A 24540-nucleotide genomic window follows, 5' to 3' on the forward strand; every position below is an offset into this window, starting at 1 on the left:
GTTGAGAAAAATTCTCACTTTAGGAGAACTTTTTAAATGGCGTTTAGTGGTTTTTGCATCTGAACTCTTCTTGCATCTGATTATATATATATATATATATATATATATATATATATATATATATATATATATATATATATATATATATATATATATATACATTTTTTAGATCTTTTAATTTTTTTACATCTTATTTGCGTGCTTTATCCTTAATTAATTATTTATTATTTATTTATTCTTATTTTATTTTTTTGCTGTCAGGAATGATTTATTTTAGACTGCTTTAAAAGAACTCTCGGATGTAATTACATCGCTATTATAACAAACCCATAGATATATGTATATATGCTACAAACCACTCAAACTACACGGAAATGTGGAGGGCAGGATTGATCCAGCAGCAGTAGATCCATCCCGGCCTGCAGGGGGATCAGAGCTCAATCCCTCTCTCTCCTCCTCACACAGTCATGGCTGACAGAGCTCAGGAGCAGAGACTCGGGTAATTTTACACATATGGACGCTTGGCGGATTTGAGAGGTTTGTGCTTCAGATGAATATGAAGGCGACGGCGATCTTAGGCGGACTTCGCAGGTTAAATCGGTCGGGAGAGCGGAGGTGAGCCCTATTATGTATGTAAATGTACAGTGAATGCTGGATAAATGACACGGTTTGTTTGTGGTTGCCAGGCCGCTTGTGTTGAGTCTCTGAGGAGCTTCATTGATCCGTTTATGTATCTTGACCAGCTAATATTTGCGGAATTGTATTATTAAGGTATGATTTTAGTCCAAACAATAGGACTTTCAACCAAACAGACCATTGTTGTGTGGTAACGTTACTCGATTGTTTATCTTCGATATCTTTTGCTACATTAACGTTAACTTAAATGACAACTGACACTGAGATTTACTATCGTTAACGTAGTTAAGAAAGAACTGAACACATATTTGGGATTAACGTAAATGATATCACATACCGTTCATATATTGTTGCTATAGCTAATACATTAAGTAACGTTAGCTTTGTTATCTTTTCTGTATCATTTAATATGTCTTTCTTAGAAAAATATTAGTAATTTAAGAATAACCCTAGCTATGTCAGACGTCTTACAATTTACAATCTGACTGTAAATGTTAAAGGTTTTCTAGCCATCAAATAATAGTGTAAATATATAATCTGGCCTCATTAGATCTGTCCGTTTTTTGCAGTAGACTGGCTACAAGCAGTAATATTACTTATTATTATCATTTAACTGTATGATTTTCTATGCTATTTTGAATATTGGGATATAACTTAACTTAGTCATTGTCTGCTAATATAATTTCACTATTTATTCATAAATTTTTCTTAGTCCCTTTATTAATCCGGGGTCACCATAGTGGAATGAACTGTTAACTCTTCCAGCATATGTTTTACACAGCGGTTGCCCTTCAAGCTGCAACCCAGTCTGGGAAACATCCATACACTCTCAATAACACACATACACTAGGGAGAATTTAGCCTATTAATTTTTTACCTATTCCACATGTCTTTGGAATTGTGTGTGGGGGAAACCCATGCGAACATGGGGAAAGCATGCAAACTCCACACAGAAATGCCAACTGACTTAAACCAGCAACCTTGCTGTGAGGCTACCCATTAGATCGTACTACCCACTGCGCCAATGTGACACCAATTTTATTATTTAGATTTTTATAAATAATACTTTTTCTGACATGATATTATAAAGGAGAATGCCCAAATGTGCAAATCTAAAACCAACTTTTGTCAGCAAACGCGTTTTATACATTTTATTAGACTACACTAGGGTTGCACGCATGGTTTACTGGTACTATTGTAGCATCGTGATACTATGACTCCAAAATACTGGCCGTGTCACTGTACTTTGTAAACGGTGGTAATGTCATAATGTTGCATGTGGAAAAGTCACTAAAATGCTGCGAAAATAGACCGTTTTATTTTAATATTCTGTGGTTTTAAAACTGTGTAGAATACACGCCTTTTAGCCTACTGTGTTGCACAATTTCTGACGCTTTAGTTCGAACTTGCATCTGTATCAGTTAATTTCTGTTCCTGTCCATATAATTTAATAACGACAACAACCGAAACAATCTCTTAAAAAGAGCAAATCACAAAGTGAAATTTTGAATTACTTTGGATTGTTACCTGATAAGGCAAAAAAATAAAATAAAATAAATGAAAAGCCCAAATGAGCAACAGGAAACATTGAAAGAATTTTTGACCACTTTATATAGCCTAATTTGCTCTTTTTTTTTTTTTTTTTTTACGAATTTCGTTCTGCATAATTTGTATCTTTATTTTATTGTATTTTTTTGTTGGTCAGTTTTCTACAAAATAAACAAAAATTATGTATTTTAGAGGAAGTGATGTGCAAATACTTTTTTTTAATAATAAAATAATTATGAATTCTATTCAAGTAGGCCTATTATAACATTTAAAATATAATATTTCTGACAATTTTCTTTATTTCATAGATTTGAGTTATGAATTACAGTATCGCAATACTACTTTTTATCATGATACTTCAGCTGGTATAGTAAACATATCACAATCGGAATTAATGGTATCCCTAGACTGCACAGAGCAGCAATATAACACAGTAAAATGTATTTAGTATGAAAATACATAAAAACAGCTCTGCATTTCACCCACATGATCACAAACTGATGAAAAGCTCCGTTGCTTTCATGCCACATCATGCTCATCTCTCATCAGCAACTGCTTCAGTGTTCTTGTTTCGCTTCAGTGGCTCTCAGTCTTCCTAGGTTTCATGATAATAAGTTTTTAATACTTTAGCTCATCCATGAACATGATTCCTGCAAGAGTACTGCAGAATGAAGTTATATAGGATGCAACTCTCATGAGTCCACACTCAATCACAGTGTCTTCTGCGTCCCAATTCACAAGAGGGGTCTGGATGCAGAACTGGTGCAGTGCAATCTGAGCTGCATCCAATGCTTTTGAATGGGCTCACCTAACCCTACCCGTCACAGTGACGTCACTCACTCCATTGGGTGCATTGTGTCTGACATTGCATCGCTGAGTGATGCAATCTCAGCTTGCATCATAAAGGCTGCATCCAGATACTGTTGCAATTCACAGACATATACTACGCCCTGAAAGTATGCACTTTTTGTAAAGGAAAAGCATATACTTTTGAGTGTGTAACAGAAGAGTTTGCAAGCTTTGAGACATACTACTTGTTAAAAGATATTGCTCAGTTACATCATCCCCCTCAATCATCTCGACACAACGTCCACATTTCTTTCATATTTAATTTCTTGCCTTGGAAAAGCAGCAGCAGGATAATTTCCCATCCACGAGTCTTTCATGCAGAGAAATCTCTACAGGTCTTTGCATAAATATGCATTCAGAAGTTCATGTCCAAACATGTCTTGTTATAAGTTCACATTAGCTATGTTTCTATGGAACAAAATCAATGCCAAAAGTCTTGAATTAAAAAGCTTGTTGAATAGCACAAACTGAAAAAAGTAATACACCGTATTAACAAGTTCTTGCATTTTAATGACTTGAATTCCAGGGTTTGTATTTTTAGGTCCTGAAATTTAACATATCTGTTTATTTAAGCTGTGAATATTTCAATGAAAAATATTTATAAAACGTTTTCATACTTAAAAATTCCACAATTCAAAGTTATTTTGAACTTTATTTAAAGTTATTTTTTCATAACATAATTTTATTGCTTGTTTTGTTTTCTTTTTTGCAACTTTTCAATGTCCTCATTTCATATATTTCAACATTTAAGTCTCATATTTTTATATAACGTCATAATTCTAACCTCATACTAGGGCTGCACGATTCTGGCAAAAATGTGAATCAAGATGTGAATCAATTTTTTTTTGCTTAAAATCAAGATGATGATTCTTTCTCCCGATTCTGTAAAAAAAAAGTTAATATGCTTAGCCTACATACATGCAAATCAAACCTCCCTCACGGCTCTCAAAGGATTGCTCTGTGTAACAAATTGAACGTTATTTACAACTTCATTACCTGTTAATCACAGCATATGCAGGTTATGTTTACTGAAGTAGGCGTCATTTGCGTACAGTAAACAGACAGTGCGTCAGCTCACGTGTGATCTCGCGACTGGCCATGTGAATACATCATTGCATGAAGACAGAAATGACATTTTGGGTGAATTATACCTTATAAATGCAGCATGTGACACTTTTACCGCCATTTGAAGGTGTCAATGTTGCTGTGAAGACTTGTGGGGCTGCCTTTTCTTCTCTTCTGACCTTGAAAATATATTTGGCTGAATCATAGACAAAGCTGAATTAGGATCGTATGTAGGGTCGAATCGAAATCGTGATCTTTTTTCGATTATTCGTGCAGCCCTACTTCATACCTCATCAGTTTGACTTATTTTATGATTATTTTTTCTTTTTCTAATTCTTCTTGTGTCATATCATTTTGAAAATTCAAATGATTTGGCTTTATTTTGCTTGCCAATTTAGGAAAATAAATATTTCCTGTGTTTGTTTGCTGTAACCATAATATAAGTTTGCCCATATTTATTTTTTGGTTTTGGACATGTTTATGTCATTTCATGGAGTTGCATCATGTGTTGCAGGCTCTGATGCTGGCACCATCACTGTGAAATAAACACAGGCTCATTCGGAGAATCCAGCAGGCCAACCAAAGCTCTACAGAAGCTGTCAAAATGTCTAAAAGCAAGAGCTCTGAATCTGTTAAGGTGGTGGTGCGTTGTCGCCCCATGAATGAGAAAGAGCGAGTCGCTAACTTCAATAGAGTGGTATCTGTGGATGTGAAGTTAGGGCAAGTGGCAGTGTGCAACCCTCGAGGTGCATCTTCCCATGAGCACCCAAAAGTGTTCACTTTTGATTCTGTCTATGACTGGAATTCAAAGCAGATGGAGCTCTACGACGAGACTTTCCGCCCGTTAGTGGACTCTGTACTGTTTGGCTTCAATGGGACCATCTTTGCATATGGCCAGACTGGCACTGGAAAGACTTACACAATGGAAGGGGTACGAAACGACCCGGAAAGAAGGGGTGTGATCCCAAACTCATTTGAACACATTTTCACACACATCTCCCGCTCTCAGAACCAGCAGTACTTGGTCAGGGCTTCATATTTGGAGATTTATCAGGAGGAGATCAGAGACCTTTTGTCAAAGGACCAAGCACGTCGTTTGGAACTCAAAGAGCGACCAGACACAGGTGTCTATGTTAAAGACCTGTCTTCGTTTGTCACTAAAAGTGTTCGTGAGATTGAGCATGTGATGAATGTGGGGAACCAGAACCGCTCAGTTGGTGCAACAAACATGAATGAACACAGTTCTCGCTCTCATGCCATCTTCGTCATCACCATTGAGTGCAGTGAGTTGGGTCCTGACGGAGAGAACCATATTCGAGTTGGGAAGCTTAACCTTGTTGACCTGGCAGGAAGTGAAAGACAGACCAAAACCGGTGCTCAAGGTGAACGCTTAAAAGAAGCCACTAAAATCAATCTCTCCTTGTCAGCTTTGGGAAACGTCATCTCAGCGTTGGTGGATGGAAGAAGCACCCATATCCCGTACCGTGACTCTAAGCTTACAAGACTTCTTCAAGACTCCTTGGGTGGAAACGCCCGAACGGTTATGGTGGCCAACATTGGACCAGCTTCCTACAATGTAGAGGAGACTCTAACGACGCTACGCTATGCAAACCGCGCCAAAAACATCAAGAACAAACCCCGTGTCAATGAAGACCCCAAGGATGCCCTTCTTCGGGAGTTTCAGGAGGAGATTGCCCGCTTGAAAGAACAGTTGGAGAAAAGGTCTGGAAGGAAGAGGAGGAGAAGGAGGAGAAGAAGGGTTGGAGAAGGAGGAGAGGAGTTTGAGGATGGGGAGGATGAAGAGGATGATGATGATGATGATGAAGACGAAGAGGAAGGAGTGGATGCAGATAAGAACATTGCAGATTATTGGCATGAGCAACAGGAGAAGCTGGAGAAGGAGAGGAGAGCCATCATGGAGGACCACAGTCTGGTGGCAGAGGAGAAACAGCGGCTGCTGAAGGAGAAGGAGAGGAAGATGACTGACCTGCACAAAGAGAAAGAGGCATCAGAGATGCTGACAGCCAAAGTTAAGGTTAGAAACTTCAAGCTTTGAATGAAATACAAATACATAATGGAGTCTGTAAGGTGTTAAGAAAAATTTCTGGATTTACAATAGGGATGTCCCAATTAGATTTTTTTTTAATTTTGAGAATCTATCGATACCGAAACCCAATCTGATACTTCTATAATACATAAAAAGAATAAAGAAGAGCAAAGAAACAGATTCAGGATGTACATTCAACAACTCTGTTTACAAACAGAGCACTTCTGTGAGGTAGCTTAAACAATCAAGTGATAAATGATATAAATTCTTCACTTTTGGAATTTAGTGCAACAGTAAATATAAAACCAAACAGCACCTCAACTTAAGATACCCGGCAGGAAATGCTAAGTTTGCATATCTCACAGTTTTCTAAGGAAATGTTGTCATCATCAACTTATATACAATAATACCTCCAGACCACATACATACATACATACAAGCTGCTTTCGTTTTCTATTTTGCAGCCATTAAACCAATAGCATCTCTGCAACAAAGGGATGTCGTGCTGCACTTGCTGTTTCTGTGTGAAGTGAAGAAAGATGTCTAACTCTGTGCCACAGCATAACTATACATGTGTTAAACAAATTATGAGAATATATATAATATACATATATTTGAGTCCTGATCAGATAGTAATGTCCGATTCCAAACAAGTCTGAAACTGCGTGATCGGGCCCGATTTCCGATCACAAAATCAGATCTGGACATCCCTAATTAACAGTTAGAAATGCCACCAAAACATTAAATTAAATATTATTAGTTTTATATTTACTATATTATGATAATATCTTTACCAACAGATATACAGTTGAAGTCAGAATTATTAGCTCCCCGTTTGAGTTTTTTTTAAATTTCCCAAATGATGTTTAACAGAGCAAGGAAATTCACACAGTTTGTCTGATAATGTTTTTTCTTCTGGAGAAAGTCTTATTTGTTTTATTTTAGCAGTAAAAGCAGTTAATAATTTTTAAACTCCATTTAAAGGACAATTTTATTAGCCTCTTTAAGCTAAGTATTTTTCTGATAGTCTACAGAACAAACCATCATTATACAATAACTTGCCTAAGTACCCTAACCTGCCTAGTAAACCTATTTAGCCTAGTTAAGCCTTTAAATGTCACTTTATTCTGTTTAGAAGTGTTTTGAAAAAGATCTAGTAAAATATTTATTTACTGTCATCATGGAAAAGATAAAATAAATCATCATCATAGATGAATTATTAAAACTATTATGTTTAGAAATGTGTTGAAAAAATTGGGAAACAAAACAAACAGGGGGGCTAATAATTGAGGGGAGCTATTAATTCTGACTTCAACTGTATGCATTTTAAAAGCAGATAGCAAAATCTTCAAATAATTAATCAAAAACTATTCTAAAATATTATTTAAATGTTGTTTAATGTTTTTGTGTAAACCCTCATATGATTTTGAATTAAGTAAAAGTAAAATAAATACAAAATTCTTTCTATTTTGGTAGAAAACAAGATATTTCTACCAAAGATATTGTGTGAAATTTCTATATTAAATATAAAAAAATATTGTTATTTAAATAAATCTTAAACTGATACATTTAAAATCTCAATTTTGTTGTTGTGAATGGCAATAAAGGTTTAAAATTCCACATTTTATGGATAAATTTTGAGTTTAACTGTTGTCAAGACTGGCTCGACCAGTAAAGCCGAAAAAAAAAAACATTATTTTTAAGTTTGTGATTCTTTTAACTGATTCATTAAAAGAACCAGCCCATATGTTTATAATTGCCTTTCTCTTTCTATTCATTAGTTGTCTTCCTTTGAACTATTTTTAGAATTTAATAGTAGTCGTTACCTTTGCTTGGTTTATATCTAACATTAGCTATGTTTATCAGGGTAAAAACATATGTTGTCTAAAACCCTATCATTACTCTCAGGCCATGGAGAGCAAGCTGCTGGTAGGAGGAAAGAACATAGTGGACCACACCAACGAGCAGCAGAAGGTTCTGGAGCTGAAGAGACAGGAGATCGCAGAACAGGTGACGTTGCCATAACAGACTTTATAGATTGAGCTGGACTGAGTTTCAGACCTTAAGGTTGTTTTAAAGGAGACTGGTCATTTGGTTTCATTTGAGAAAAAAAATGTTGATCTAAGCATTCCTCGTTTATCCTGTATGTTTAGTTGTGAGCTGGATTTATGTACTAATGCAAGTATTAGCCTTGTCTTTAACAAATTCCTTTATAGCTTAATGTTGATTGGACAGATATGTGTGGAAATTTCCTTGTTTAAATTGTATTAACTATATATGAGAAGTTTCATGTCATACTAAAGGCAGAGATGTTTGTAATATTTATAGTGTGTGTGTGTGTGTGTGTGTGTGTATGCGTGTGTGTGTGTGTGTGTGTGTGTGTGTGTGTGTGTGTGTGTGTGTGTGTGTGTGTGCGTGCGTGCGTTTGTGTGTGTGTGTGTGTGCGTGTGTGTGTGTGTGTGTGTGTGCGTGTGTGTGCGTGTGTGTGCGTGTGTGTGAGCAGAAAAGGCGGGAAAGGGAGATGAAGCAAGAGATGGAGTGTCGTGACGAGGAGACACTGGAGCTAAAAGAGACGTACAGTTCACTGCAGCAGGAAGTTGACATCAAGACCAAGAAACTGAAAAAGGTACAGCAGGACATTGTAAAAAGTTTTATGCATTCATTTTATTGTTGAATATTGAGGTTTATATACAAAATTGGGGCTCATTTTAAGGCTGTGCAATGTAATTGGAAAATCTCAAACTTGTAAATGTGGTATTTCACTTGTTTTTAGATGTTACACCATTAGTTCACCTAGAAGCTGTCAAATATCTGTCATGATCATTGGCAAATTGAAGATTTGCTGTTCTTCATCTTGCATTAGAAAACTGTCAGTTTACTGTTAAAAAAACCCCACATCAGGCAAGTCTGATTTTCTTTTTCATGGAAAAATAAAATTACCCATTGCGCGGTGTGATATTACCTTAAAGTTTTACCCTTGAACAGTCACTAGACTTTAAACTCAGGTTTAAGGCGGCCCTCATGTCTCATTACAAAGGGGCAAACAAAACTGACATTAAGCCTACAATTCTTGCACAACCTTCACTTTTATCTGTTATCTTTCTCTATCTGTAAAACCTAATTTAAGGGTGCTTTTACACCTGTAGATCAATTGTTTTGTTCCGAAACAGGGATTAAAATAGTTAAAATGTTGCACTTTGTTCTTGGTGCGGTTCACTTTTACACAGCAAAATTTCTAAATGGACCAAAATAGCTAAAACAAGTCACGTGTGAGTAAACTCTCCTCACATTGGTCAGATTCCCACGCTTTATTTTTCAGAGTCCCGCTCAGCTGTCACGCGTTTTAATTTTTATTAATGACGATGAGCAAGTGAAGTGAAAAGCTGTGCTTTAATTTTAAATGGTGACACCCAAAGACATAGTCACAAGATATAAATCAGAGGAATATAGACTTTCTCATACATAGCTGTTGGCTAGAATTATGCATTACAGGCTTTACATTATGGAGAGAAATAACAGATAAAGCAAGACTGCGGTTTGGTCAATTTCCCTAATGAATAAACGGCTTGTTAATAATTCAGCATGCTTTCACTTTTGTATTTGACATGATTCGCACATTTACTGGTAGGAATGATGACATCCCACACAGAGTCAGGAAAATAAAGATCACTATTTTCTCACGATTCTGTATATGTAAAATAAAGGTATGATAAAAACAAACAAATGGCACAACATCGATTATAATATTATGTGTAGGTCTACTGGTTTTTATAAATAATTCTATTTTACTTATAATACTTCTGATGTTGAATTATTATGTTCGAGATATATGCTTGCAATCTCACATAAAAATCAGATATTTGCCATTATCAGATTATATTCAACAACAATATATAGGCTAGAGTAGTTATACTGACATTGTGAACATTTATTTTCACGCACAACTGTGTGTTCGCTATGAAAAAAAAAAAAAACATCAAATGCTTTTCGTAATCATAACTCTAAAATGCGACTTGATCATTTAAATGAAGTGCACACTTTCGGTTTAATTTTGACTGCTAAGTGCTGTTCATACTTCGCGCGGCTCCCAAACTATCACTCTGTGCCACAAACAGAATATTACTTACAACTGTATTACCCGTTACTCGCAACATATGCAGGTTCTGTTCACTAGAGTAGACGCGCGCGCGTCTATCATTAAGTTGAGCGGCCACGCGCCCTCTCTGTGATAACAGCTCACAGCCAGCAGCTCACGTCACGTGTGATTTCCCGGCCGCGAAAACATCATTATATGAAGTCAAAAATTACATTTTTAGGTGAATTATACCTTATAAATACATTATGTGACTCGTTCAACATTATTTAGAGGTGTCAGTGTCACTGAGCAACGTATGTGAAACAATAAACAGACCCGTGCAGCCGCCTTTTTTTCTCTCCTGAACTTGAAAATATGATTGACAGAATCGTAGAAATGCTGGATTAAGATCGTTAGAGGGTCGAATCGAGATCGCGATCTTTTAACGATTAATTTTGCAGCTCTAATCCAGCCTTATAAATGGTTATCCACGTTTTGCCAGATTCCAAGCTTTGACTGGCTTCTATGATTCTGTTCATGTTTTATGCATCGTACAAATCACAAGGCCCCTGTATATGATCTGTCGTATTATATCTTGGTAAAATGACATTATGAAAACCGCTTCTGTATGTGATCAGATGTATTATTAGAGTCTAGCTGTATTCTCTGGAGTCATTGATAGTAGGACAGCTCTCATGGCAGATCTCCAACCTCCTTGTTAAAATTCATCCATACGTGAATGAATTTGACCTCGTTTAGCTGGAGTTTACAAAGCGAATGCCTTGCCTATTCCTATGAAGAGCCTCATTTTATCATGTCCTGTTTGTTTTTGTGCCTTTCCTACAGCTCTTTTCCAAGCTTCAGTCTGTAAAGTCAGAGATTCAGGATGCCCAGGATGAGCACGTGAAATACAGACAGGAACTGGAACAGACTCAGAATGAACTGACCAGAGAACTTAAACTCAAGTATGTGAACCCATAAAACTCTTATTATTAGCATTATAGCAATATTTTACATTATGTACAATGGATATTCACTTTTATTTAGTTTCAGTGGTCAGTGTTTCAATGTGGAAGCTGAATTTTAAAAAGTAACATCTAAAACGTTTTGACCTAATTGAGTCTCGCTGATGAGACAAACTGCTTGGAAATCTGGACTCAGCTCTACTACATTACAGATGTCAAGAGTTTAATACACATACAGGCTGAGAACACTGTGGGTGGCCGGAGAGGGAGAGTATCTATTAAGAGGAAGATGTATCTGGCAGGCTGCTTTTGAGTGCAGTTGGCAGAATGAAATTTGGGTTAATGTTCAAGATAAGGAAAGATACATTTTTTGCTACAAGTTGTTTTGTCTACAATTCTCTCTCTGCCAAGATTGTGTTAGTTACATGTGGGTTTATACAACTTGTATACAATTTATAAGAACAACTTCATTTTCAAAAAATATGCAATATACACACACATTCTTAGTGAGGACATTACGTGGACCTTCATTGTTTTTTATATCAGGTTAAAGTTACTGTCTCTGGCCTAACTTCCCCTAATCCCAACCTTCACAGAAACACATGCCAATTTTCAAGCATATTTTGAAATTATTTTATGTAACATAAAATTTAGTTTATTCTGCAAACTACTGATGACATTTCCAATTAAACAATAAAAATACCATAAAATAAACAGAACAAACGAACAAAAAGGTGCCATTTTAAAACTTCTTTATATTGATTTTTAAATGACACAATCCCAGTGTTTTATCATAAATAGTTTAGTATTTCACATTAATATTTTGTGGAATCAGTGAATAGACTTCTATTTATATAGCCCTTATAGTATTTCACATTAATATTAATTCACTGTTTATAATAATATAGATATTATTAATATAATATTATTCACCATTCACTATTAATATTTTCACTATTTATATAGCCTTTAGTATTTCAGTAAATAGACTTCTATTTATATAGCCCTTATAGTATTTCACATTAATATTAATTCGCTATTTATATTAACATTAATATTATTAATATAATATTATTCACTATTCACTATTAATATTTTTACTATTTATATAGCCCTTATAGTATTTCACATTAATATTAATTCAATATTTATATTAACATTAATATTATTAATATAATATTATTCACCATTCACTATTAATATTTTCACTATTTATATAGCCTTTAGTATTTCAGTAAATAGACTTCTATTTATATAGCCCTTATAGTATTTCACATTAATATTAATTCACTATTTATATTAATATTGATATTATTAATATAATATTATTCACCATTCACTATTAATATTTTCACTATTTATATAGCCTTTAGTATTTCAGTAAATAGACTTCTATTTATATAGCCCTTATAGTATTTCACATTAATATTAATTCACTATTTATATTAACATTAATATTATTAATATAATATTATTCACTATTCACTATTAATATTTTCACTATTTATATAGCCTTTAGTATTCCACATTAATATTTGTGGAATCAGTGAATAGACTTCTATTTATATAGCCCACAACACTCAAGGTGCACAAATCCCTTTCTAATTAGAGCAAAATAAAAACCCCAGAAATAAATATATAAAAGTTATTAATTTTTGTTCTAAATGATAATTATAAAGTTAGAAATATAAAAGATAGTAAAGAACATGATACACCAAAAAGTTGCAACATTGAGTCTTAAAAAGTCATTTCAAATGTAGTTCTTTTATGGCCTGTTTCCACTGAGTGGTACGGTACGGTTCGGTCCACTTTAATGGCCGTTTTCACCTTTAAAAGGTACCAGAAAGCGAATCGTACCATAACATCTAGCACAACAAAAGGGTACCAAAAGGCAGAGTGAGACAGCAGCTGAACGCTATTTGTTTACAGAGAGACGTCACTAGCTCATTCACAAGACAGGAGAATGAAAACAATGGAAGCACCATTATTAAATACACAGCCAAGACATTACAACGTAACAATTTATACATATAATGATGAGCCATGGTCGACCCGAGTTCAAACAAAACCTTGTCGTCATTTTGATGAACAGCCATAAAGCCAAGAAGAGCAGAACCTGTGTGTGTTGTTGTGTACGAGGTCGTCTAAAGCGCCAGTGGGTTCACTTTCTCTGCAGAGCTTGCGATCGCTCGCCGCTCGTGTATATTTGAAATAACGAACTTTTTGAGTTGATGATAATAAAATGTGCATGATTATTGAAGTGCTTCTGAGATTCTTTCAAAAACGGATAAACGAGAGTGATGCGCAAAAAAACGAAGAAGAAGTCGGAAAAACAAAGGAGCAAATGATTCTTTCAGCAACCTAAAACATGAACAAACTGCCATGTTTAACTATTATCATCGCCTTTTGGACTATTATAAACTGGGAATGACGGAATTACTCTCTAGCAGAGCTTATATGTGCTGGTGAAGAATCAGCACACAGTTGAGAGGTTTGCTCTGGCTGGGCTATATGTTGTTTTTGAACCCAAAAAAGGACTAAATGTATGCTGTGTGTAGTTTTTCTGTATTTGGTAACAAATCAGAGACTGTAAGGGGCTGTGTGTGTTCATATATGTTGCATTTATGTATTTTATTTTAAATAATTGCAGATATTACAGTAGGCTGTTTATTAGGTTATTATTGATCTGCAGATATAATCAAATCATGTTCATATAAAGGTTAGTAATGAACATTTATACACAAGTATTTATGTGTATAAAGCATCTGGTTTGTGAGAAGTGCTCCTCATATAAAATGTCAAAGACCTGTACAGATTTGCTGTTGACATTTCCTCGAGTGAGAATGACATCGACTGAAAGTTTGTTATACACAACACCCGTAAAAAGGGTAACATTAGTACCCTTTTTGGCAGTGGAAATGCAAGCCTGATAAAGGTGACCCGTACCCACCCGTATCGACTGTAACGCACCATTCAGTGGAAACAGGCCATTAGGGTGCTTTCACACTATAACTTTTGGTCTGCATGCAGGTTCGTTTGACGTCAGAATTCGGTACATTTAGCTAGTGTGAACAATGTCTTGATATTATTAATATTATTAATTATTAATATTTTTAATAATCATCATTATTAATGTTTTTATAGCAGATAGGCACAAGTCATGATGTGCATACGTCTTTCCATTTTGGCACCTTTGCTTTCGTGGCCGTAACCTAGCAACAGCTGTACACACAACAGCAGCTTGATGACTCAAGCGTACCAAGGTTCAGAAGCAAAAAACGACGGTGTGAACACGTGACAAGGGGGAGACAAGTGAACTTGGGTTTGGACCAGGAAATCAACCCAAGTGTGACAGCACTTCTAGGCTTTTTTGTTTTGTTTTCTAAGAATTTACCTCATTTCCTAACTAAAGTCTTAGTTTTAATACTCCAATTCGAACAATATATACTTAAATAGATTTTAATCATGGAATAGTGATCTAACTTTAAAGTAAATTGACATAAAAATGAAAAACAAACATTGCCACTACTGACATGAAAACATTTGCATTGTATCTACCAGACACTTAATCATAGAGAACTTCATCCCAATGGAGGAGAAGAACAAGATTGTAACAAGAGCCACATTTGATGAAGAAGACGATCTCTGGAAAATGACCCCCATCACCCGTATACAAAAGTATGTCGGCTTATTTTAGAAATGTAAAACTTATTTACAAACTGAGGCCATCAGCATCCTTCCTGTTTTCATTTTAATGCTTCTTTCTCTGTATTATTTTCAGCAGTGATCATCAGATGATGAAAAGGCCTGTTTCTGCAGTGGGCTACAGACGGCCTCTGAGTCAGCATGCCCGTATGGCCATGTTGATGCGGCCTGATGTCAGATACAAGGTATGCTGACACTGTTGCCATAATCCTCCACATGGCACAACACAAAGGCTTCAGTAACAATACACCCCCACTCTTCACAGCGACACAGATGAGCTTAGGAGAATCAAATGCATGACATGTCCTTGCTTATTCACTTTTGTTTATTTTAGTGAGGTTTTATTGATTTTCTGAAAGGTAATATGATATTGTTATATACAATAATGGAATAAGCCGAATGAAGTCAGGGTTTACAGAAAATTTATAACAGCTAATTGGTGTTTGTGCCTTAACACACTTGTTTTCACTGTATTGCATTAATACACTGTTTTGCATTTATTAAACACTTTTATAACTATAAATAGTTTATTTGGCCCAGTACCAGTATGGGAATGGTTGCTGATTAACTGTCACAGTGTGTCTTTGTTGAGTAAATTACAACATATTCCAATAATTCAGCCAATTAGAATCAAGAACCCGAACTATCCATTTTTTATTCATTTTAAGACACATTTTCATTAGTCATTGAATTTTAAAAGTCACCTTTAAAAAAACATTCTGGGAATTTATTTATTTTTTAATCCAAGTCTAAAGTGTAGTTTTCATTTATCAAGAATTTATTGGTTTTTCTGTACCACATCATGTTTTTTTAATCACATTGTTTCACACATTTTCCTTGTGTTATTGTAGGCTACTTTTAGTTCCTTAGTATTTTTAGTTTTATTTTTAATTCTTTTTTTCACATACCAACTGGCAGTCACTTATGTGAAATGCAGTCATCAGGCTGTAGCTGGTAAATAAGAGTCATGCGAGGAAATTTCTAGAGCTTTGTCTACAAAACTACCATTTTAGGGTGTTAGTGTGCTTTCACACCCGTGAATCGATTCAGTTGTTCCGAAACAGGGATTTAAATTGTTACAGTGTTGCTTCTTTAGCTAAAACAAGTCAAGTGTCAGTAAACTCTCCTCACATTGGTCAGTTTCACGGTTTATATTGCAGAGTCCCGCAAGGTTATCACTTGTTTGCGTGCATTCGAGAGTCTTTGTGCATTTGCGGAAGACTCACGAAACCTTCGAGAGACTTGGGATGTCTGGAATGACCTCCTGCGCTACTCATAAATCTCTCTTCATATAGCCGGATGCCTATTACATATCCATAATACACTGTGATATAACCGGGATTGGATCATATTGCTTTCTCACTGCAATCGATCCGCTCCAGAGTTTGTTTCAATCGAGTCGAGACCACCTCATTCAGGCGATCTCGGAGCGATTGTTTTTGATGCAGTTCCGATCGCGTTTCACATATGCCAAACGAACCGTCCTAACTGGGCAAACGAGACAGGCTTCGAAGCAAAAGTCTAGGTGTAAAGGACCCTGAGACAGTCATGCGAGGAAATTTCTAGAGCTTTGTCTACAAAATTCTATGTGCTATATAAATATACATAAATACACTAAATGTGCTATATAAATACACATTACATTAGTTCTGGGTGTTAGACTGTGTGCTCTAAATATATTATTTATGAATCTGAGGTAAATGATCCATTGTTGCTCTTATAATGGCTTTTAGATTAATAAAAAAATTATATTCAAGCTCAAACTATTTTAATATTGTGCAATATTAAAAACACCAGGGCTGAAAAGGAGTCCCACTCCGGCCCTGTTATGATGTATTGAATAAATCTTTATGAGCAAAAACTCCTGTAAGTCTACAAAAGCTGTTTGGCATTTCTTATTTTGGCAGATTTAAACAATTGTAAACAACACAAAACAAAACAAAAAACATTTTGATGTTCTGATAGCGATTACTATGCAGAAGAATCACTTTCTTCCCTCCATCTGAATTTTGCACGTCATCATTGGCATCATGTGAATAAAGCCTAAAATGCTTGCGTGTTGCGCTGTTGACTCCAATAGCAATACGACATATTGCCTGTAGTAAAGGCGCACCCTGATTAATGAGGAATAGAAGACATAAGTGAACAAAGCCATGTTTATTTGGATCTTAATTTGTGTTCCAAAGATCTCAGAACAACATGAGGATAATGCAATAGTTCATCCAAAAATGGCATTTTAGGCCGTACTCACACTAGGTACAGTTGCCTCGAACCGGGCCAAAGCACGCTTGTCCCCCCTCCCGTCTCCCTCGACGGCCCGCACTCACACACAATCGGGCCTCGGCACGCTTACGTCATCGCTGCTGTGCTGATCAGTGAGAAGCACTCTCTCACTCAGCAGCACAGTGGAGATTTCTCTAGTTATATCGTGTCAGTCGTTTGATATGCCGTGACATGCAGTCAAATATTTCGTCAAACAGTCCTTAGGGATGCGGTGACACGCAGTCAGATATTTCGCCGAACAGATCCGCCACTTTTGGCTCTCATAATCATAAAGCTCTCGTGCTGCAGGAATGAGGAGGTCTGCTGAAGATGCGCAGCTGTCGTGCAGTGAGGGGTTTGCGTCTTTAATAAACTACGGCAGTTTGCATTCACTGAACAGTAAGAATGATTAATAAATCCATATCAAACAGTCCCTTATAAGTCACGTCTCGCTTTCAGTTTCGGGCTTTGGCGCGTTTTGCACTCACACACAAGTGTACCGCGCCAAAGCCTAAGTGAACCGTGCTCAGGCCCACCTCTTCCAACCGAGCCAGGCCCGGCCAAGTGAACCGTGCTTGAGCCCGATTTAGCGCACTCACACTTCTCAAACGATCCGGGAAACGGGCCTGGGCACGGTACAGATGGCATAGTGTGAGTAGGCCCTTACTCACCATTCACTCTCTTGCAAGTACTTTCTCTATTTAGAAAAAATGCTGGAAACCTGTAACCATTGACTTGCACAGTTTTTTGTTTTTCCTACTATGGAGTAGATGGTTACAGGTTTCCAGCATTTAAAAAAAATATTATCTTTTGTGTAAAAAAAAAAAAACTCAAACAGGTTTGGAACAAGTGAAGATTAAGAATATTAGGACAATGTTGGGTGAACTTTCCCTTTGATAAAATAATTCATTTTTTTGGGTGAACTAATCTTATAAAGAACCCAATCAACAACTTTAAACATCCATAACCTGTGTTCAGAATGCTTTAAGACTTTCATCTTTAAATATTCTCCTCCTGTTTTCCAGGCTGAGAATATCTTGCTGCTGGAGCTGGATTTGCCCTCCCGGACCACAAAAGACTACGAGGGGCCAGTGATCGCACCTAAAGTAGCTGCAGCTCTGGAGGACGCTCTGAGGGAGGAGGACGAAATCCAGGTGGACGCCTCTGGTTTTCATGCCAGCCTGGGCTCTAGTCCAGGCCTCAGTGCCTCAGCTGCTGGCTTTTCCAAGAAACCAAAGTCAGGGTGAGAAATAGTTCCTCCAACTAGGGCTGCACGATATATGTCGACATTAAATCAGTGTTGCGAATATGGCTTAGCGGGATTGTCAGATTGATTGCCGTTTAATTTAACACGCATATGCACTGCTGGAATATACACTGCCTAGCCAAATGAAAATCGCTCAGTTTGGTATTTAGCTGGACTGCCTTTAGCTCAAATGTGTGTTTTTGTAGGGCCAAGATTTGCTATAATTTTGCCCCAGACTTTGCATTGACAACAGGAGACTCAAAAAAACAGATTCCACAGTTATTTTAGCAGGGTTAAGGCCTTTGTGGTGGTCAAATCATGTGTGACAGTGATTCCTCTGAACCATCTTCACAATTTGGGAGCCTTTTGGGTTACAATTCCATCCTGTCGTTTTGCAATTTCATCCTGGTAGATGAGCATAGCATACAGCTGTCCAATTTTTTTTTTTCCCCCCGAAATGCTACACACCGAATCAGAGTTAAAAGAATTGTTTGCAAAGATATGACAGAAACACAAATAATTCTGCATTAGCCTCTTTCACTAGGTAAATATCCAGAAAATTTCTGGAATAACTTTACCGATAAATTCAAAAAAGCACTGTTCTCATAGACGAGGACGTTACAGAATTTTTCCGGAAAAGACCCTTCATACATCCATTCCAAAATACCGGTAAATTCTGACATCATTACCCAGAAATGACGTCTAAAGCCACCTTTCCACTGCACACGACATTTGGACAAGACTGTCGGATTGCACCCCCTTGTGGCAGTCGCACAGAATTTTCAGTTCTGTCATGCACCATGGGAGAGAAGCTGCTCAGGCAGTGTCCGAAATAAAGTAGTGCAAAAGCAGGAGTCTTTATTTTCTTTGCGTTCACCATGGTTGAATGAAGGAATGAATACTAGAAACTCATAGACCGCTAAAAATATTGGAGGGAATGTGGAGACAACGTAAAAATATATGTTTTTATTACTTTATTACTTACATTTATGAACAGATTTTTTTTTTTTATACAGACTTTTTCTGATAAAAAAAATAACCAAATAAAGGCCTATTTCTCAACTCGCGCACACGGACCTGCTTGGACCACACTGGAATACTTCACATCCGTTAGGCAGGTCGCATACGGTCTAGTCGCAGGAGCTCAAATATTTCAACGGATCTGCATCTCAATTCGGATCTGAATTTTCCGCATACGGAGATGATCGGAACTCCACGTACCTTCCGGACTACTCTCCATTGGAAATGAATGACTTCCGGTCTTTCGCTTGTCATTTGTCGTGTGCGGTGGAAAAGAGGCTTAAGCGGCTGGGCTTGTATTTGTAAACATTTGACTACATTACAAACTCTGTGGATGGATCTCTGAACTCCTATCAAGCGGTGAACGTCTTCATTCTGATTGCTTGCCGCCGAACCGCGTCATAGCTTATTACCATAAAGTTGACTTGATTTCAACTCTCCTCAACGCCCACGCTGGAGATGACGCGCCACTCTGCTCCTCGCCGCTTGTCGCCGCCGGCTCTTATTGAAAATGAATGACTTCCAGCTACTTTGACGCTCTCGCCGCTTTCGGTGTGAACGTTCGATTACATAGCAGCACAGTTTACACTAGTTCACCCTGACTTGTCTTTACTTCTAAAACCTAAACCTTTTTTTTTTTGACCGGGCAGTGCATATTTACTCTAAAGCTGGCACTTCATGCATCCTTTAACGAACCCCCAATCAAAATAAAATCTTACATTTTTAGTTTAAAAGTTAACCTTAACTTTTTTTATATTATTATTATTAATGTATTTTACCTTGTGTATTATTTATTGCGGTTATTGACTTTTAATTGGTAGAATAGTTGCTTACACTTTATTGCATACTATTATAATATAATCAATTTTTAGATATCTTATTAATAATTAAAAATGCTTTATTAAGTCAACTTTATACATTTTTCTGACCTAATCTAAAGTGAGAATTATTTATGCTTTGTAAATCCATTATAAATGACAATCAAAGACTCTAAACAGAAAAAATAAATAAATGACTTTATTCCTTTCTATTCATTAGAAGATACACAAACTGTGTCTAATGAAATAAATCTTTGCAATCTTATGTAAAAAATAAAATGACTGTGCAGTTTAAACTTCACTGACTAACTTTAAAATGTTTTTATCATAATATGCTGTTATATTATTTTATTGTTGCTGTTTTATCCAATTTTACTTAATTGTGTTGGTTTGTAATTGTGTTTTATTGTGCAATGTTTAAAGTTTAGTCATTTCATTTTTTAGATACAGCAATAGCAACAATTTATTGTTCATTTAATACTAAGCCTTTAACTGTCATTTATAAGGGATTTACAAAGCATAAATAGTCCTCAGTTTAGATTAGGTCACAGAACTGCATGAAGTTGAGTTAATAAAGCATTTCATAGCATATATATATATATATATATATATATATATATATATATATATATATATATATGTCAGAATTATTAGCCCCCCTGTTTATTTTTTCCTCAATGTCTGTTTAACGGAGAGAAGATTTTTTTTTTTTTTTAACATTTCTAAACTCATTTCTAATAACTGATTTCTTTTATCTTTGCCATGATGTCAGTAAATAATATTTGACTAGAATTTTTTCAAAACACTTCTATTCAGCTTAAAGTGACATTTAAAGGCTTAACTAGGTTAATTAGGCTAACTAGACAGGTAAGGGTAATTAGGCAAGTTATTGTATAACGATGGTTTGTTCTGTAGACTATTGAAAAAATAAATAGCTTAAAGGGGCTAATAATTTTGACCTTAAAATGGTGTTTAAAAAATTAATAACAGCTTTTATTCTACCCAAAATAATAAAAAAAAGACTTTCTCCTGAAGATAAAAATATTATTGGAAATACTGTAAAAATGTCCTTGCTCTGTTAAACATAATTTGGGAAATATTTAAAAAAGAAAAAAGAAAAAAAAATCAAAGGGGGGCGAATCTGACTTCCACTGTATATGTTGATTTGAATGATTCTAAAACCCACCAACTACTCTTAAATACAAATAGTTTGTAAATAATGCAATACTTAATTTACTAATGAACAATTAATAGGTAATAAAGTATAAAAATGCGATTATTGAGCACTTTATAAATTTGCTTAAGTCAAGAACACCGCATTTGTAGCTGTATTTATAAACTGCTTGTTAACGTCTATTAATGTAGATTTCATGCTTACAGCATGATAACAACAGATAATGAATTCACTATTTGCTAATGATTAACAGAGGATTTATATTGTGTAGTTATTATAAAGTGTTACTGAATATTTTTATAATTATAGAAAAGTGGTATTTATAAAATGTGGTAAACTTGTTTTTGCTATGACATAGCCAGAGAAGCTAAAATGGCAATACACTCAACATTTTCTCACACATTTTACATTTTTTAACGTTTTTTTTTTTTTTTTTTTTGTATAGTTGTAATATTAATTAAGAAAAGAAAAAAAATATTCTGAAACAAACAAAGAACATGTTTTAGTAAAACTTTATCACTTCACCGTACATAAAAAGTAAATCATACACACACAAAAAAACCACACAATAAAATTCATTCATTTATGTAAGCTCTTGTGAAGGGGAAATTCAAGTGTGCACACTTAAATGTTCAAAATCCCAAACTGTGAAATCTTTTAAGCATGGTACACACACAAAATCAAAAAACTTTTTTAATCTGTATTTTATTTTGCACTCACTCACCCACCCCCCTAAAACAATTTTAGTTTTATCACAGTATCTTCATTTTGGAATATCCTGCAGCCCTACCTCCATCTATTTCCCACTTATTTGTTAATCCTACCTTTTTAACTATTATTTTTTGTTCTTCTTTTCCACAATCCCTCTCACAGCCGTCCAAAAACAGGCAAGAAGGTGAGCACTCCAACTTCAGCCCATAGCCCTCTGTCCGGCTCAGGGTCTCCTCTTTACCCACAATCCCGAGGCCTTGTGCCTAAGTGACACCGGCCCTCTGTGAAAACCTTCACTGCCCCAAACAAACTGACATGCTTCAACATTATTGTCCAGACATAAAACGTCACATTAAAGATGGTGGGAATGTCTCATCGAGTTATTTAAACCCATCAATTTAAGGCTTGAGCTTTCAAACTACCTTATTTGTTGATGTCCCTGACATCCTGTTTTTATTGCACAAAAAATGACATTTGGCAACCTTCAAAGTCTTACAGTTGAACAACGAAGCTTCGCAGATGTAAGCGAAATGTTCCGATGTTACATGTTTGGTGTGTGTGAGCTCATCGAGACAGCAGATGGTCTCTGGATTGTGATATGCCATTGTGGGGATGTAATCTTGTGTGTGTGTATTTACATTTTCCAATTCTAGGATTAACAAATTTCTTACACGGAGTAGCTGATCTTGAGATTCATGCTGGTTCGGGCCACAAAAGCACTGTATTGTTTGACTAGAGTGAGTAAACACATTACGTCATTGGCCAAGACCCCAAACAGCCTCTAAGCCTTTCCGGAAGAGTCTCTTTGGCTAAAAAAACAGGTTATTGAACAGCATTTTCAGCGCTGTATTCAGTAGAGGGGTTTAAAAGTCATCACATATTAAGAATATCAGGGTTCCAGGGTGCCTTAGATTCTCATCGAGTGTTGAAGTGGGTTTCATGCTGGTCTGAGAGTCCCTTGACCTGATTGCTGGATCCACGTCAAAGCTCCTGTTGATGTTTTCTAAAAGGAACACTATACTTTGTTTGGAAATAGGCTCATTTATGTCTCTAGAGTTAAACTGTTAAGTTTTACCATTTTTGTATCCATTCAGCCGGGTCTGGTGGCAGCATTTTTAGCATAGCTCAGCATAAATCATTGAATCGGATTAGACCATTAGCATCCAGCACAAAAACAAAAAAAGTTTCAATAATTATTCTATTTTAAGCTTGACTCTTCTGCAGTGCTAAGATGGAAAGAAATGAAGTGCTATATTCTAAGTGATGATGGCTAGGATCTGCACTGTCATTCTGGAGTAATAATCAAGAAACCTGATGACATAACGAAGCGCTGTTACCTTTTCGCCTAACTGGGGACTTTTTAGGTGCTGTAAAATATCATATTGACCCAGAAAATTGCTTCTTTAAAATTTCCGTCAGTCTAGTACACAAGAGTCAAGTTTTAAATGGGAAAATTATCCAGAATTTTTTTATAATTTTTTTTGGAGTGAAATGCTAATGGTCTAATCGGATTCAATGATCTATGCTAAGCTAAGCTAAAAGACCATTTGGAGATCAGCGGAATGGATACAAACATGGTAAAACTCAACTGTTTAACTCCAGGGGACTGAATACAATTTTAAAATTAGCCTATTTCCCCCCAAAAAATGAATGTTCCTTTAAAGCAGCGTAACACGCCATGAACGTGTTGTGTTGGTCAGGCTTGTGTTTAATGTTCAAATGTGACACACAGACCTGTAAGCTGTGGATGCTTGTTTCTGCCATTGAATAAACACAAAAAAGATAATTGTGATGTTTTATCGTATAATAAGTTAATCTAAAAGTATTTTTATTTGGATTGTTAATAAATGCAGCTTAGGGTTATAAACTTCAGTGGAAAAAGTGGAAGTGGGAGATTTAAGCTGGAAATTACAAGCAGTAGCAGTTGACTACTTGCTATTCCGTATTTTCCTCTGGATTACCTGGTTGCTTTAAATTTTTAAGCGGAATCAAAAAAACCTCATGAGTCATTGAACTTCATATGATGTTAAACTGATTTAAAACAGCTTGCTCAACTTTTAAAATTGAGTTAACTTAGTTTAAAAAGTTACAATGAACTAAAAACATATGCTGGCTGGACTAATCGATCATATAATTTTTTTACAGTGCGGTTATTTTTTTTCTTTATGCTATTTAAAAATAAAAAGTCACAACTCTAAGTCAAAGATGCTCAGTTCCGATTCTCAGTTCTTCGTAAAATGTCAGAACAGAATTGTGAGATTAATTGTATGGTTATGTTTTTAAAATTGACAACTTTCTATTCCGTATTTTCTTCTGGATTATCTGGTTGCTTTAAATTTTTAAGCAGAATCAAATTAACTTCATGAGTCCATTGAACTTTATATGATGTTAAACTGACTTAAAACAGCTTGCTCAACTT

General features: G+C 35.8%; 1 protein-coding gene across 4 annotated transcripts in view; it reads left to right on the top strand.

Moving 5' to 3' along the window:
* The first annotated feature begins 366 nt into the window (after positions 1 to 366).
* kif3b (kinesin family member 3B) overlaps positions 367 to 24540 on the top strand; it is a 25863-nt gene continuing 1689 nt past the window's right edge. Inside the window, exons 1-9 of one of the 4 annotated variants that reach the window (XM_068216647.2) lie at positions 367 to 771; positions 4613 to 6133; positions 8054 to 8155; positions 8649 to 8771; positions 11067 to 11185; positions 14747 to 14863; positions 14967 to 15075; positions 18178 to 18395; positions 22284 to 24540. The exon at positions 22284 to 24540 is cut by the window's right edge and continues 1689 nt beyond it. In XM_068216647.2, the coding sequence (XP_068072748.1) occupies positions 4703 to 6133; positions 8054 to 8155; positions 8649 to 8771; positions 11067 to 11185; positions 14747 to 14863; positions 14967 to 15075; positions 18178 to 18395; positions 22284 to 22392 (2328 nt within the window). In that variant the 5' untranslated portion in view covers positions 367 to 771; positions 4613 to 4702 and the 3' untranslated portion in view covers positions 22393 to 24540. 4 annotated transcript variants of the gene reach the window in all.

The sequence above is a fragment of the Danio rerio genome, chromosome 23 (assembly GCF_049306965.1).
Source record: "Danio rerio strain Tuebingen ecotype United States chromosome 23, GRCz12tu, whole genome shotgun sequence".
In the NCBI taxonomy this organism is placed as follows: Eukaryota; Metazoa; Chordata; class Actinopteri; order Cypriniformes; family Danionidae; genus Danio; species Danio rerio.